Source organism: Ruditapes philippinarum, unplaced genomic scaffold, assembly GCF_026571515.1.
Source record: "Ruditapes philippinarum isolate M1 unplaced genomic scaffold, ASM2657151v2 ctg4045_1_1_1_1, whole genome shotgun sequence".
In the NCBI taxonomy this organism is placed as follows: domain Eukaryota; kingdom Metazoa; phylum Mollusca; class Bivalvia; order Venerida; family Veneridae; genus Ruditapes; species Ruditapes philippinarum.
The window spans coordinates 1,329-13,383 of NW_026852895.1; the positions used below are offsets into that span (position 1 = coordinate 1,329).

At 31.6% G+C, this 12,055-nt stretch overlaps 1 protein-coding gene across 1 annotated transcript; it reads right to left on the minus strand.

Moving 5' to 3' along the window:
- Window positions 1–1,255: 1,255 nt before the first annotated feature.
- LOC132727527 (E3 ubiquitin-protein ligase DCST1-like) lies at window positions 1,256–11,578 on the minus strand (the record flags this gene model as incomplete). The annotated part of the gene is given in 10 exon segments (XM_060713068.1): window positions 1,256–1,355; window positions 2,407–2,561; window positions 2,989–3,122; window positions 3,505–3,645; window positions 4,656–4,836; window positions 5,621–5,689; window positions 6,694–6,833; window positions 8,227–8,430; window positions 9,021–9,125; window positions 11,366–11,578. Coding segments are annotated over 10 exon segments (1,320 nt in total), but the record flags the coding sequence as incomplete, so codon positions are not given.
- Between the last annotated feature and the right edge of the window lie 477 nt (window positions 11,579–12,055).

Genomic DNA, 12,055 nt, shown 5'->3' on the forward strand with positions numbered 1-12,055 from the left:
CAAGCATCTAACGTCATCTAAAATCATTAATTAAAAATTATAAAATTCATGTTTTACCATTTAAAGAAGTTATTATTTTTTGTTTCTAAGGTATAATGTGCCTTTAAAATTATGAACGTTTTTACTATGGTAGAAAAATGGACAAGTTCATTCTAGAATTTTAGCAGGGTTAAAGAATTTAAAAGGTTTGTCACCACTTACCAGCTTTCTACGCTCTGACTTTAACATCTTGAAAGTTGTCGGAAATATCACCTGCTCTGATTCGATCTTTTTAAGGGGCAAAAGCACTCTCTTTTTCTTGAAATGGAAAACAAATAACAATATCGGATAATCTTTTCGTAAATATTTGAGGCAATTTAATACAATCATGTTTTATTTTGTGGTTGGGGAAGAATTTGATTTTGACAGACACATTAGTGATTAGCACCTATGATAAAGTCAATCTACATATATATATGGCCAAAGTTAAAAATCTTATTTATTTTAACCCATTTGTGTATCACAAAGGAAATAATGTGTAGAATCAGCAATTTTATTTTCAAATTTCTTATGATAATAGTCAAAACACACTTTTTAGAAAAACAGCTTTTGAAAACAGGTTGTACCAGGTATGTTACATTTGTATATGAACTATCAGACTAACAGACTGAATATCGTGTAATTTTTCACAAACGAGCTCCACAAAATAAAACAATGTTTGTCTCAAATTAGGAATTTATTTGAAACTTAAAGGTTTATTGAATTTTCCTGTCAACTATAATTTTTAAACAATTCAGACTCCGGTTAATGTTTGTTGTGTTGCGTTCAAGTCACACCCAAACTGTAAATACCATATGACGGTGTTCCAGCTTTACTTGTGGTGGAGAACTTAAAGCGCCCCTTCATTTCGTGTTACCGAGCGGTATCTTAGTAATTTTTAAAGACCTTTCTAAGCTAGATAAATTTCTCACATATGAGCCGCGTCATGACAAAACCAACTTAATACGTTTGCGACCAGCATGGATCCAGACCAGCCTACGCATCCGCGCAGTCTGATCAGGATCCATGCTGTTCGCTTACAAACACTATTACAAGTAGAGAAAATGATAGCGAACAGCGTGGATCCTGATCAGACTGCGCGAATGCGCAGGCTGGTCTGGATCCATGCTGGTCGCAAACCCATTATATAGCTCATATATCCAATGTCTGTGACTGAATTCAAACCCAAAGGCGGTAATGGGCTTTAGCAAATAAATAACATGATTTATACCAGTACCTTTAACATACGGCGAGCATCTATCTTCCGGAAGTACGATGTTATATATATGTTGTCAAAACGTATATCATTTGTATACTTCTTGCGATATTTATAAGCGCTGAAAATAACAGAATACAATACCAACAATCGAACACAATTCATCATGTGATTTTTAAGAAAAATAAAGGCTATTTTCGCCGAAAATGTGAACGTGTTCTATAACTTAAAAGGCATCATACTGTGTTTTAAGGTCAACATTTTGTTTTAATCCTCGTGAATTATAATTGAAACGAAAAGAAGTTGCCAAGCGGGTTCTTTTCAAAATATCCATTCTTAACTAATGTTTACACCATTATGATAAAAAAAGTGAAGAAAGCTTGAGAAAACAACATAAAATGAAACGATTATAATGATTTAAAAGATTATTATTAGGATTATTAAGATTTATATTTGAATCTTCAAAAAGACATTCTCTAATTACATCTAGACAATCAGGGTAGGTAAGAATTAAAGAGCAGCAGGTGTGCTATTAATGTAGGAAAACAAATAACAATTGTTTCACTGTAGATAGTGTAACATAATCATCAGATAACATCGACATATGAGCCGTGTCATAACAAAACCAACAAAATGGGTTTGCGACCAGCATGGATCCAGATAAGCCTTCGCATCCGCGCAGTCTGATCAAGATCCATGCTGTTCGCTATCAGTTTCTCTACTTGTTATAGGGTCTGTAAGCGAACAGCAAGGATCCTGATCAGACTGCGCGGATGCGCAGGCTGGTCTGGATCCATGCTGGTCGCAAACCCATTATGTTGGTTTTGTCGTGACACGGCTCATATGTGAATGTTCTTAAATAATGAAAGAGTTTCTTCATAACACAAATGAAAAAAAATGTAAATAAACGCTTTCCACTGATAGAATATTTATTTCTGTACGGTACGTAAACAATCAATGTTGTTTATGCGATACATGCATGTTTGTTATGTTTTCGCGACAGTGTAAACATTACAAGCATTGATACTGCTTTTTTCATACTGAAAAAAAATTATAATAATAATAAAAGTACGAAAATGTGAACGCATGAAAACGACAGCTTGTTCACATTACCACTTTAATTTCCCGCCCTTTCACATGAACACTTCAGCCTTAATTAAAAGGAAACAAACCTTATTATAACCAGGAGAAACGTGAAACCTAACAATCTCTTGATCAGAACCAAAGCTAAGTTCAACCAGTATCGTCCTTGTTTAAAATCATGCATGGTATTACTACGCATTTCTTCTATAGATGTGTAGTCAACGTCTTCTTTGCCCTTGACTACCTAAAAGAATAAATTGGAAAAAAGACGTAAATAAAACCATAAATCCCTTAATTCATCCGTCCATTCATTTTTTATAATGTTTTATCACCTATTTAATTTAATATAATTTATGTATTTTTCATTTTTATTTATTTGTTTGTTTGTTTGTTTGTTTGTTTGTTTGTTTGTTTGTTTGTTTGTTTATTTATTTATTTATTTTATTTATCTATTTTATTTATTTATTTATTTTATTTATTTATTTATTTATTTATTTATTTATTTATTTATTTATTTATTTATTTATTTATTTATTTATTTATTTTATATTTTTTCTTGAAATTCGGAAGACACATCATTATTTTTTTACCACTTGACGTGAATAACAGTGTAGTTATAACAAGATCTGCTTAAGTTTTTCTAACTGTATAGAAACAGCTCTATAGCAAACCTTGTACTGCATTTTAACTTCAAATCCCTGATCCATATCCTGAACAGACTCTTCGGACTTTTGATACATTTTCCCAAATGATGGTCTGATAATCTCACTCGGCTTACATTCGCCACCTAGTGCCCTTCCCAGAGCTGACAGCGGAAACAAAAATGTCAGATAACAATAATTCAGAACTACAGAACTTTTAACGTTTGGTTAAAAGCCACGATAATCAGGATTTCATAATTACATGTATAATGAAATCAATTAATGAAGAATATAACATTGGATATATAAAGCAGTGATTGTATTGCGTTATTTGCATCCCACATTCTATAACGAATTGTCACTAAAACGAATTGATTAATGACACAAAACGATATACTTCTGATTAAAACTACAGTCCACCTTTACCCGGATGTTTGATATTAGGATACGCTTGTATACATATTATTCCATTTTAAACTTAAGAAGTACGTAGAGAAAAATGGGCATAGTATTTCATATGTAGACTATAAAACGAAAAGCACTTACGTTCAACAAGTTTGCACAGGAATCCAACATTGACCAGCGGGCATAAAACTCCATCTAATGGTTCTGGAATCTTGTCCCTGCATCTATCTTCTAAACGATCAAAAACTTTCCGACATTCCTTCATAGCTTTGTTATATATATCTATATAACAATAAACAATGACAATATTAAATAAGTCGTTGCATATTCCATAAGGTAAGGACGATAAAATATGGCCAAGTGTAAGTTTCGTTCCTATTTTTAGATTCTTCAAACGTGTCCGCTGTTGTGAAGAAGCACGTGTATATCTGTCTGTATAAGACACAATATGTGAAGCAGCGTGTTTTAAACCTCAACAATATAAGTAATAAAATATAAAGCCGAGATGATTTTAGTTTTATTCGGGATATTATATAATCTTAATCATTTCTTTTCGTACAATATGCCCTAGAAACAAATCAATGTTTACTCCTATAGAAAGGGCATACATTTTATAATGTTTAAAAAATGGTTTTAGAGAATGTTAGACGATTGGTACCTGAAGAATGAAGTGATAATCATATTTATATATGAAATAATTTGTCATAAAAGTAATAAAATGTGAACAAACGAGTATTTTGACTTTCATACAAAATACTTATTCACTAAAGCTGTACTTATTGCATAAAAGGAACAGATGAAAGAGATGGGAAAGGTTATTGGCCAGTGAGTAACTTTTTAGATACTACAAAAATACACACATTAATAAAAGCATTTGAGAAATAAGAACACAAACATTTCTGAGGCATACTGGGCCTTTGAGATACATTTAACAGAAATACCGATAATAATTAATGTGGCAAATAGAAATTTCACGTGAACACTGTTCGCTATCGCGTTTATAGGAAGCTGGATAATTGAGTTTGCAATTTCAAAGTATGTGACATTTTTGTAGGGTGACATAGTTATAGTACAATCCTCAGCAACTGATGTTAATTACAGCAATATACGTTTGAAGCCGGCCATTTAACAATAAATCATTTAGTGTACATGTATATGAATTATAAACATCTCAGTCATATAGCAAGTGCCCTGCGAATTAGGATTGCGGGTAATTTGGCGATGAAATGTTTACGTATTTAGTCAAAGATAAATTTCTCTGCAGTTTTATTTCATTAAACATATTAATTTACCTTCACACTCTAACTTTATCTTCTTTTTGTACTTATTTTCAACTTTCTTTGATTTCTTATCATTTGGTCCATTTTTACTTTCCGCATCAATTTTTCCTGCCCTGTTCAGCTTTCCGCCCTCTAGTTTATCTTCTTTTCTGGTTCGGAACTCCATTTCTTTTATGCCCGTATCTCCACGGATCTTATAAAATTGAAAGCACATTTTTCAATGTAATATCACACAGTAAATCATTGTAGTTTGACAGAAAATGACGGAGTTCTTGTTTGAACATGATACACAATAACAACTTACTAAGTAATGGGCAAATGGTCATAACATTTTGAAGTTACGACTTAATTCCACATTGACTGCACATCTTTTAAAAATGTAGTTGCATAATAAAAAGGTCAATTTATTTTATATTAAATATATACGTTGCTCTTTCTTTAGGGTCGAGTTGAATGTTGATTTGTAGAAGGAAAGTACTTAGTGGTGTTAAACCTTTTCACACTAACCATCTGTAATGAATTTAAATTAGGACAACTTTTGTTAGATTAAAAATGATATTTTTTCAGGCATTCCTGAATTCTAGGAGACCGGAGGAAGTTCTTAAATTAATAAAGAAGGTATTCCATCGTGATAGCCAGCTACAAAGTTAGTGTCAGACATTGATGCGCCGCGCTGTTATGGTGCGTAACAATACTGACTTTATACATGTATAAACATTCTTGTTTTTAAAGGCCCATTAAGCACAGGAAATGTCATCATTTTTTTTTCTCAAAACATTTTTATTTTTGGTATCTTTTTTATATTTTCCAAAAAAATACTCATTGGCTAAATAGATTAACTATCACTTATTTGGCAATTGTTATAAGTTTAGAGAGTTAGTATTTTGTTTGGAAATTAAAACCAATGATGACAAAAATATTTTAATTATGAGAAATACTAGCCATTTGATATATTATGCATATCTGAACTGTCTTACCTCGGCTCTCACTGGAACAAACGCCTTGTTAACTTTCTTCCCCAGTTTGTTCAGCATCCATCCCTCTTCCTTAAATACAATATAGAATTGTAATATCACTCATATTATATACGTAAATATTAATTTGTCATTAAGAGTCTTGGTCTCAACAACTGTTATATGTAATTCTGCTTAAAAATGTACATGTATGTATACGGCACTCCTACTTTTGAACTCAAACCATGCATTATTTTACAACATTTCAATGTGCTCCAAATTAATATATAGTTTCTAATTTAGCCGTGATGGGCGTTCTTTAAGTATTTCTTCATTCTTTTTTTCTCTTTCTCTATTCTACTTTTCACGACAGTAGATCTATATTGCACAAAATAAATCATTTTTCAAATCAGCTAAAGAAAACCGATTTCATGAGATACAGATTTAAGGAAGAAACGTAATACATTTATTATAATAATAATAATAATAATAATAATATAATAATAAGAAAAATAATAATAGTAATAATTATAATAATCATATAAATAATAATACATGTAATAATATTAATAATAATAATAATAATAATGATGATAATTGTAAAGATAATAATAATAATAATAATAATAAAACTTTATTTAACAAGAGAACTCGTTTGAACAACATATCAATCTTCCACGAGGCCCTCAACAAGGAACAATATAAATTTAACATATTCAAACTATTTAAATACCTTAATATTAATACACTACGGACATGAGTTTATCTATGTGTGATAATATCTCAAGTATAAGGTTTTAAAATGGCTTACAGATGTAGCAGGCTTGATATAATCAGGATGGTCGTTCCTAATACAAGATCCAGAATAATCAAAAAATTTACGAAATTGTTCAGTATATATAGCATTTTATTATAAATGAGCCGTGTCACGACAAAACCAACATAATGGGTTTGCGACCAGCAGTCTGATCAGGATCCATGCTGTTCGCTTACATACCCTAAAACAAGTAGAGAAACTGATGCGCAGGCTGGTCTGGATCAATGCTGGTCGCAAACCCATTATGTTTGTTTTGTCACGACGCGGCTCAAATACTTACAGCCATATCTTTCATTACATTTCCAACCGGTTGTAATCGGAACTTCCATTTCGCCTTTGTATGATTTGCAGCTAGTTGTGCAGCACATGTCAGTGATCTTGTGATGTCTTGTGCGTTGTCAACAATGTTTTCTACCGGCCCTGAAATACATAATTATGAACCGCGTCACGACAAAACCAATATAATGGGTTTGCGAACAGCATGGATCCAGACCAGCCTGCGCATTCGCGCAGTCTGATCAGGATCCATGCTGTTCGCTATCAGTTTCTCTTCTTGTAATAGGGTTTGTAAGCGAACAGCATGGATCCTGATCAGACTGCGCGGATGCGCAGGCTGATCTGGATCCATGCTGGTCGCAAACCCAGTATGTTGGTTTTATCGTGACGCGGCTCATATATCGAAAATTAACATATCACAGTTGCCATTTTAAAGGATCGACATTTCATGATGAACCTCATAAATAACGAAATTGGTAGAGAGGGAACCGTGGTATTCGCGTCCCTGGTTCTAGGGTACGAAACTTTTTATGTTATTTGTATGCATTTGGGATGTTTGCATTTACATACTGTAAGGTAGGTTATTAGATTCAGAATTTTGGCAGGTTATAATGACCCTATGGAAAGAGTTCTTTATATTACCCTAGCCGAATTTATAATACTGCAAACTTCCTTTATAGATTATTGGTAAATAAAATTACTTCATAGATTGCAATTGACAGCACGAGTATACAACTTGTATACCAATTGCAGCGTTACACATACAAGTGCAGTAAACTATTACCATATAACTTTTATTCAAAAACAATAACTAGCTTGACAATTAAAATATCGACCAAAGTTCAAAAATATTATTAATCAACTTTTCAATATTTGGCACGTTTTCACTTCAAATGTAAGGCTAATATGAAGTTCACCACGACATTATGAACATAAAACAAGGCCATTATGCAAAAGTACTGCCTCTATGAGAAAACACGGCTATTATGAGATTGGAGAATTTTGATTGGCTCTCCAGCTGGGCCATCATGAATCTCCTTTTTTCTTTTTTTTTTCATAGAAAAAAATCGCCATAGCTGTAAAATAGGTTTCGGAGACATTTTTAGAACAAAAATCTCATTTACAATACCTCACAACAACGGAATTTCATATTAGTTCGTTTTAGTTCACTAAGTACTTGATTTTTTATATTATGTGTTGTTAATTGATAAAATTGTCAAACATTAAATGTTTTTATAATGGCCTAGTTATTGGGCCTCAGACTGTCATATTCGCCTTCGGCATTATGACAGTCTTCAGCCCAATAACAAGACCACTATGAAAACAATTATTAACATTATAATAAAGTATTGTCAAAGTTCGGTTATTAACACAAAATGCTTGCTTATTGAAACTGCTTTAAATTTAATTATATATTTTATTATTTGATTATATAAAACTGGGATGATTTTTATGTAAATTTATGTGTTAAACTCAAAGATAACATGGCAAACAATGCAATACATGTACAGTGTGCAATCAAGTCGTCCAAACATACCTGCTATAAGAAAAACCATGGCAAATGCTCCAAGGTACGACCGACCAGCCTTTCCCATAAATGTTGGAACCAGTAATAGGCAGACACACCGGAAGTGGACCGAGAGAGAGAAACCGGCAGATATTCCGAACACCAGGACGGCTCCGAGCAGTTGCCTTGTATCTTCTCCTAGGTCCATAGGGAGAATGACTAATCTGTATAGCCCTGGAAATATTTACTATCTTAATCTATAGTTCCCATAAACGTTTTATTTATTCTTTTTTTTATTTATTGTTTTATTTTATTTTGCATCATCATCATCATTGTCATCACAACCTCAAACAATTTCATCATCATTAACATCATTATCATCGTCATACATATATCATTATGATCATCATCATCATGTATCATTATTTTTTATCATCATCATTCATCACAATTTTGGTACGTATGATTGATATAGTTTAATATTCGAATAACCAACTCACGGGAGAGGAACTGTTACACGAAGGATGGAGGTCTCATGATAACTTGTTCAGGAGTTCTTGTGATAACTGTTACACAGTTCGTCGGAAAACATCTGTATTTACTACAAAAACACTCGTCAAAATGGGTTATTATCTCCATCCTTCTTGTAACAGTTCCTACCCCGTGCAACTATACCTACTGGTTTGTTATGGGTTTTTCGTAATTTTTTAAGCTATTAACAGTCGGTACATAGTTGGTAATTCCATCCACTATCACTACTGAAGAACACCAAACTTTATTCTTAACAAACAATAAAGCTCATCCTATACTTTATGTCGACTTACCGTAGCCAAGTATGGCTCCAAATGGAAATCCAATGAACATCTTCCATGTGTGGTATTGTTCTGGTTCAGAGGTAAAGAATTTCACTAAAGGTCTCACAAGAAAACCTGCACGTGGAAAATACAAGAAAATGACATTATTAGATATGTACTTTGCAGGCATTTCATCGTACACAATCAAAGTCGTCGATGGATCCAGGATGAAAAAATTAGTTACAAACAACTACACACAAAGCTATTACTGTACAGTAAAGAGAATAAGTGCATTTATTTCATCTTGCTGGATGATATTGAAACTCATATTATACCTTCTTCCATACTTCTTTATGATATTGGAAACCGCCTTTTTGGCAGGATATCATCATTCATAGTGATTACTAAATGCACAATCATGTAACAAAATTTTATATCATTTTACTATCAATATCATGTATAACAAAGTTACGTCCCCTTTATATAAATGCCCCATTAAACAATTATTCACTATAGTATAGTATTTAGTTCTGAATCTGAATCTGAATGTGTACATTGCAGAACCTTCCGGTATGTACGCAGCGGGAGAGAGGAGCTAAGTAATTTAGTAGCACTGTTGGAGAGCTGTTTTAAAGCTCTGCACACAACGGCACTGTCTAAATTATTCCAATCACTAATAGTCTTAGGAAAGAATGAAACGGAATGAAACTTTACTCTTTTTTTACTTGGCAACAAGTGGTGTACCTGTCGTATAACGGAGAAAGAACTCACGGATGTTACATACTTTTAATATACAAATACAAACACACATGTGAACGAGTGTAATACCAAAGTCGAACTCCCCTACTCTGACATTTGAGAATAGTATATATAATATCAACCTGTCCTAAGGACATTTTATAATGTATATAAATACACACGTTTTAGAGTTACATATATAAATCATCTTGACATAAGCTAGTCCGCATGCATCCTGAACTATAATACTCATAAATCATGTCATGTTCCATAGTGCACATTATGAAATAAAAACCTTAATATATGTATATACATGTTGACTTGTCATTCTTTTTGAATATAGCATGTATGACTAATTAGCCTGTGCAATCAGCTATACGACAATTCCTCCATTACTTATAAAAAAAAATATTTAAAAAAAAAGTATTGAACAAGTTATTATTTAATATCAAACATTTCAAACTCGTTCTAACAAATTATAAAAATCTAAAATATAAAATCAACTTGACATCTGTTTTACCCTTAAGGTAATATCCGGTCAGAGATGTCCGGTCAGAGATGTTATCTAATGACTTTTTATTACTTTATCTTTTAAAGAAAAAAACGCCTTAGGAAACAATATTCGGAAATATCCGCTCAATATATTTTCTTGTCACTTTTTAAAAAATTTTCGGATACTGCAGTCGGGTAAGTTATAATTTACTTCAACAATTTTGTAATGTTTTTAATAAGTAAAAAAATAATAATTGTTAAATGTAAAGATAATCTTTTCGAATTTTTTTTTTTATCAGTTAATATTTTCCTTTATTTCATCATAAAAAAAAGAGAAAAAAAAAAGTTAATTTCTAGAGATCAAGAAAACATAAAAAACAAACAAATAAGTTAACAATTTTCAAAGAACAAATTATTTTAAGAATATTAATTAGAAAAACTTTAAGGTATAAAATTTAACAGAATTATATGTATGATAAGAGTAGAAAAGATATTTATATACGAAAAAGTTTAAAAAATATTATAAACAATTGATAATTGATAAAATGTCCAGGTGTTTCATTTCCTGTAAAACGTGTATTGTGCATGCGCATTGAACACTTCCTGTGACAGGTATGTTTTTTGTAACAGGTACTTGTAACAGGTACTTGCTGACATCAGTATGGTTTGGTCATCGTGACGTGTCGGGAATTTCAAATCGTTGGTATGTAGCTTTTTAAAGTATAATTTTAAATTGACACTCATAATTGTTCATAAATGTTTTGATGTTCTTGAAGATTCTTTTAAATTAATATATATGTATTTGATATGTGTAAACGTAGACTTTATACACACGTTGATAAAGTTACATATATAAATCATCTTGACATAAGCTAGTCCGCATGCATCCTGAACTATAATACTCATAAATCATGTCATGTTCCATAGTGCACATTATGAAATAAAAACCTTAATATATGTATATACATGTTGACTTGTCATTCTTTTTGAATATAGCATGTATGACTAATTAGCCTGTGCAATCAGCTATACGACATACCAACAATAGTTTAGTTCCGTACATTTAAATAGCGAAACGTCGGATCCAACAGATCAAATAATAAATAATTATAAAAAAATGAAATCGTTTATCATTGTAGACTTACAAGATTTTTTCTTAGACGAATCCTTTTGAGGTTTTCCTTTCTCAGGGTCCATTGACGATTTGCTTGAACCGCTACTCCCACTAGATGACATTGTCGTAGGTAATAATCTTTCTAGAGAATACTTGACTTACAGTATAAACATGCTATTCTTGTGAGCATGTAAATAAATGCAGCGTCATAGAATTGATGACGTCATAAAATCAAATAAGTTTGCGTCATACTGCATGTCAACTTTGACGTCATTGATTAATATAACATAACAAATTAAAAGCCCATTAAGCTCAAAATTGAGAGTATTTTTAATTTTTAATTTTTTTTTTCTTTTAAAAAATTTCTAAACAGATTTTGTAAAGAAGAACTACTGTATATTTTGCTTCTTTTTTATTTTTGTGTGAGACATTCTTATACATGCACTGTACTGTACTGAGTATATGTAATAATAGATCTACATGTTAACATATATATACTTATTTGTAACTAGTCAAAATGTTTACAATTTGCTTCGTTAAGCATTTCTCATTCAACGCTAGCTTCTAATGATTGGTGGATTCCTGTTTCAAAAAAAAAAAATACTTGCGGCATATTTATATAAAAGGCTTAAGTTAAAAGTCGGAATTTATTTATTTATTTTATTTTATTTTATTTTCATTTTTTTGAGTAAATTATAGAAAAATAGAACCTACATTTTTG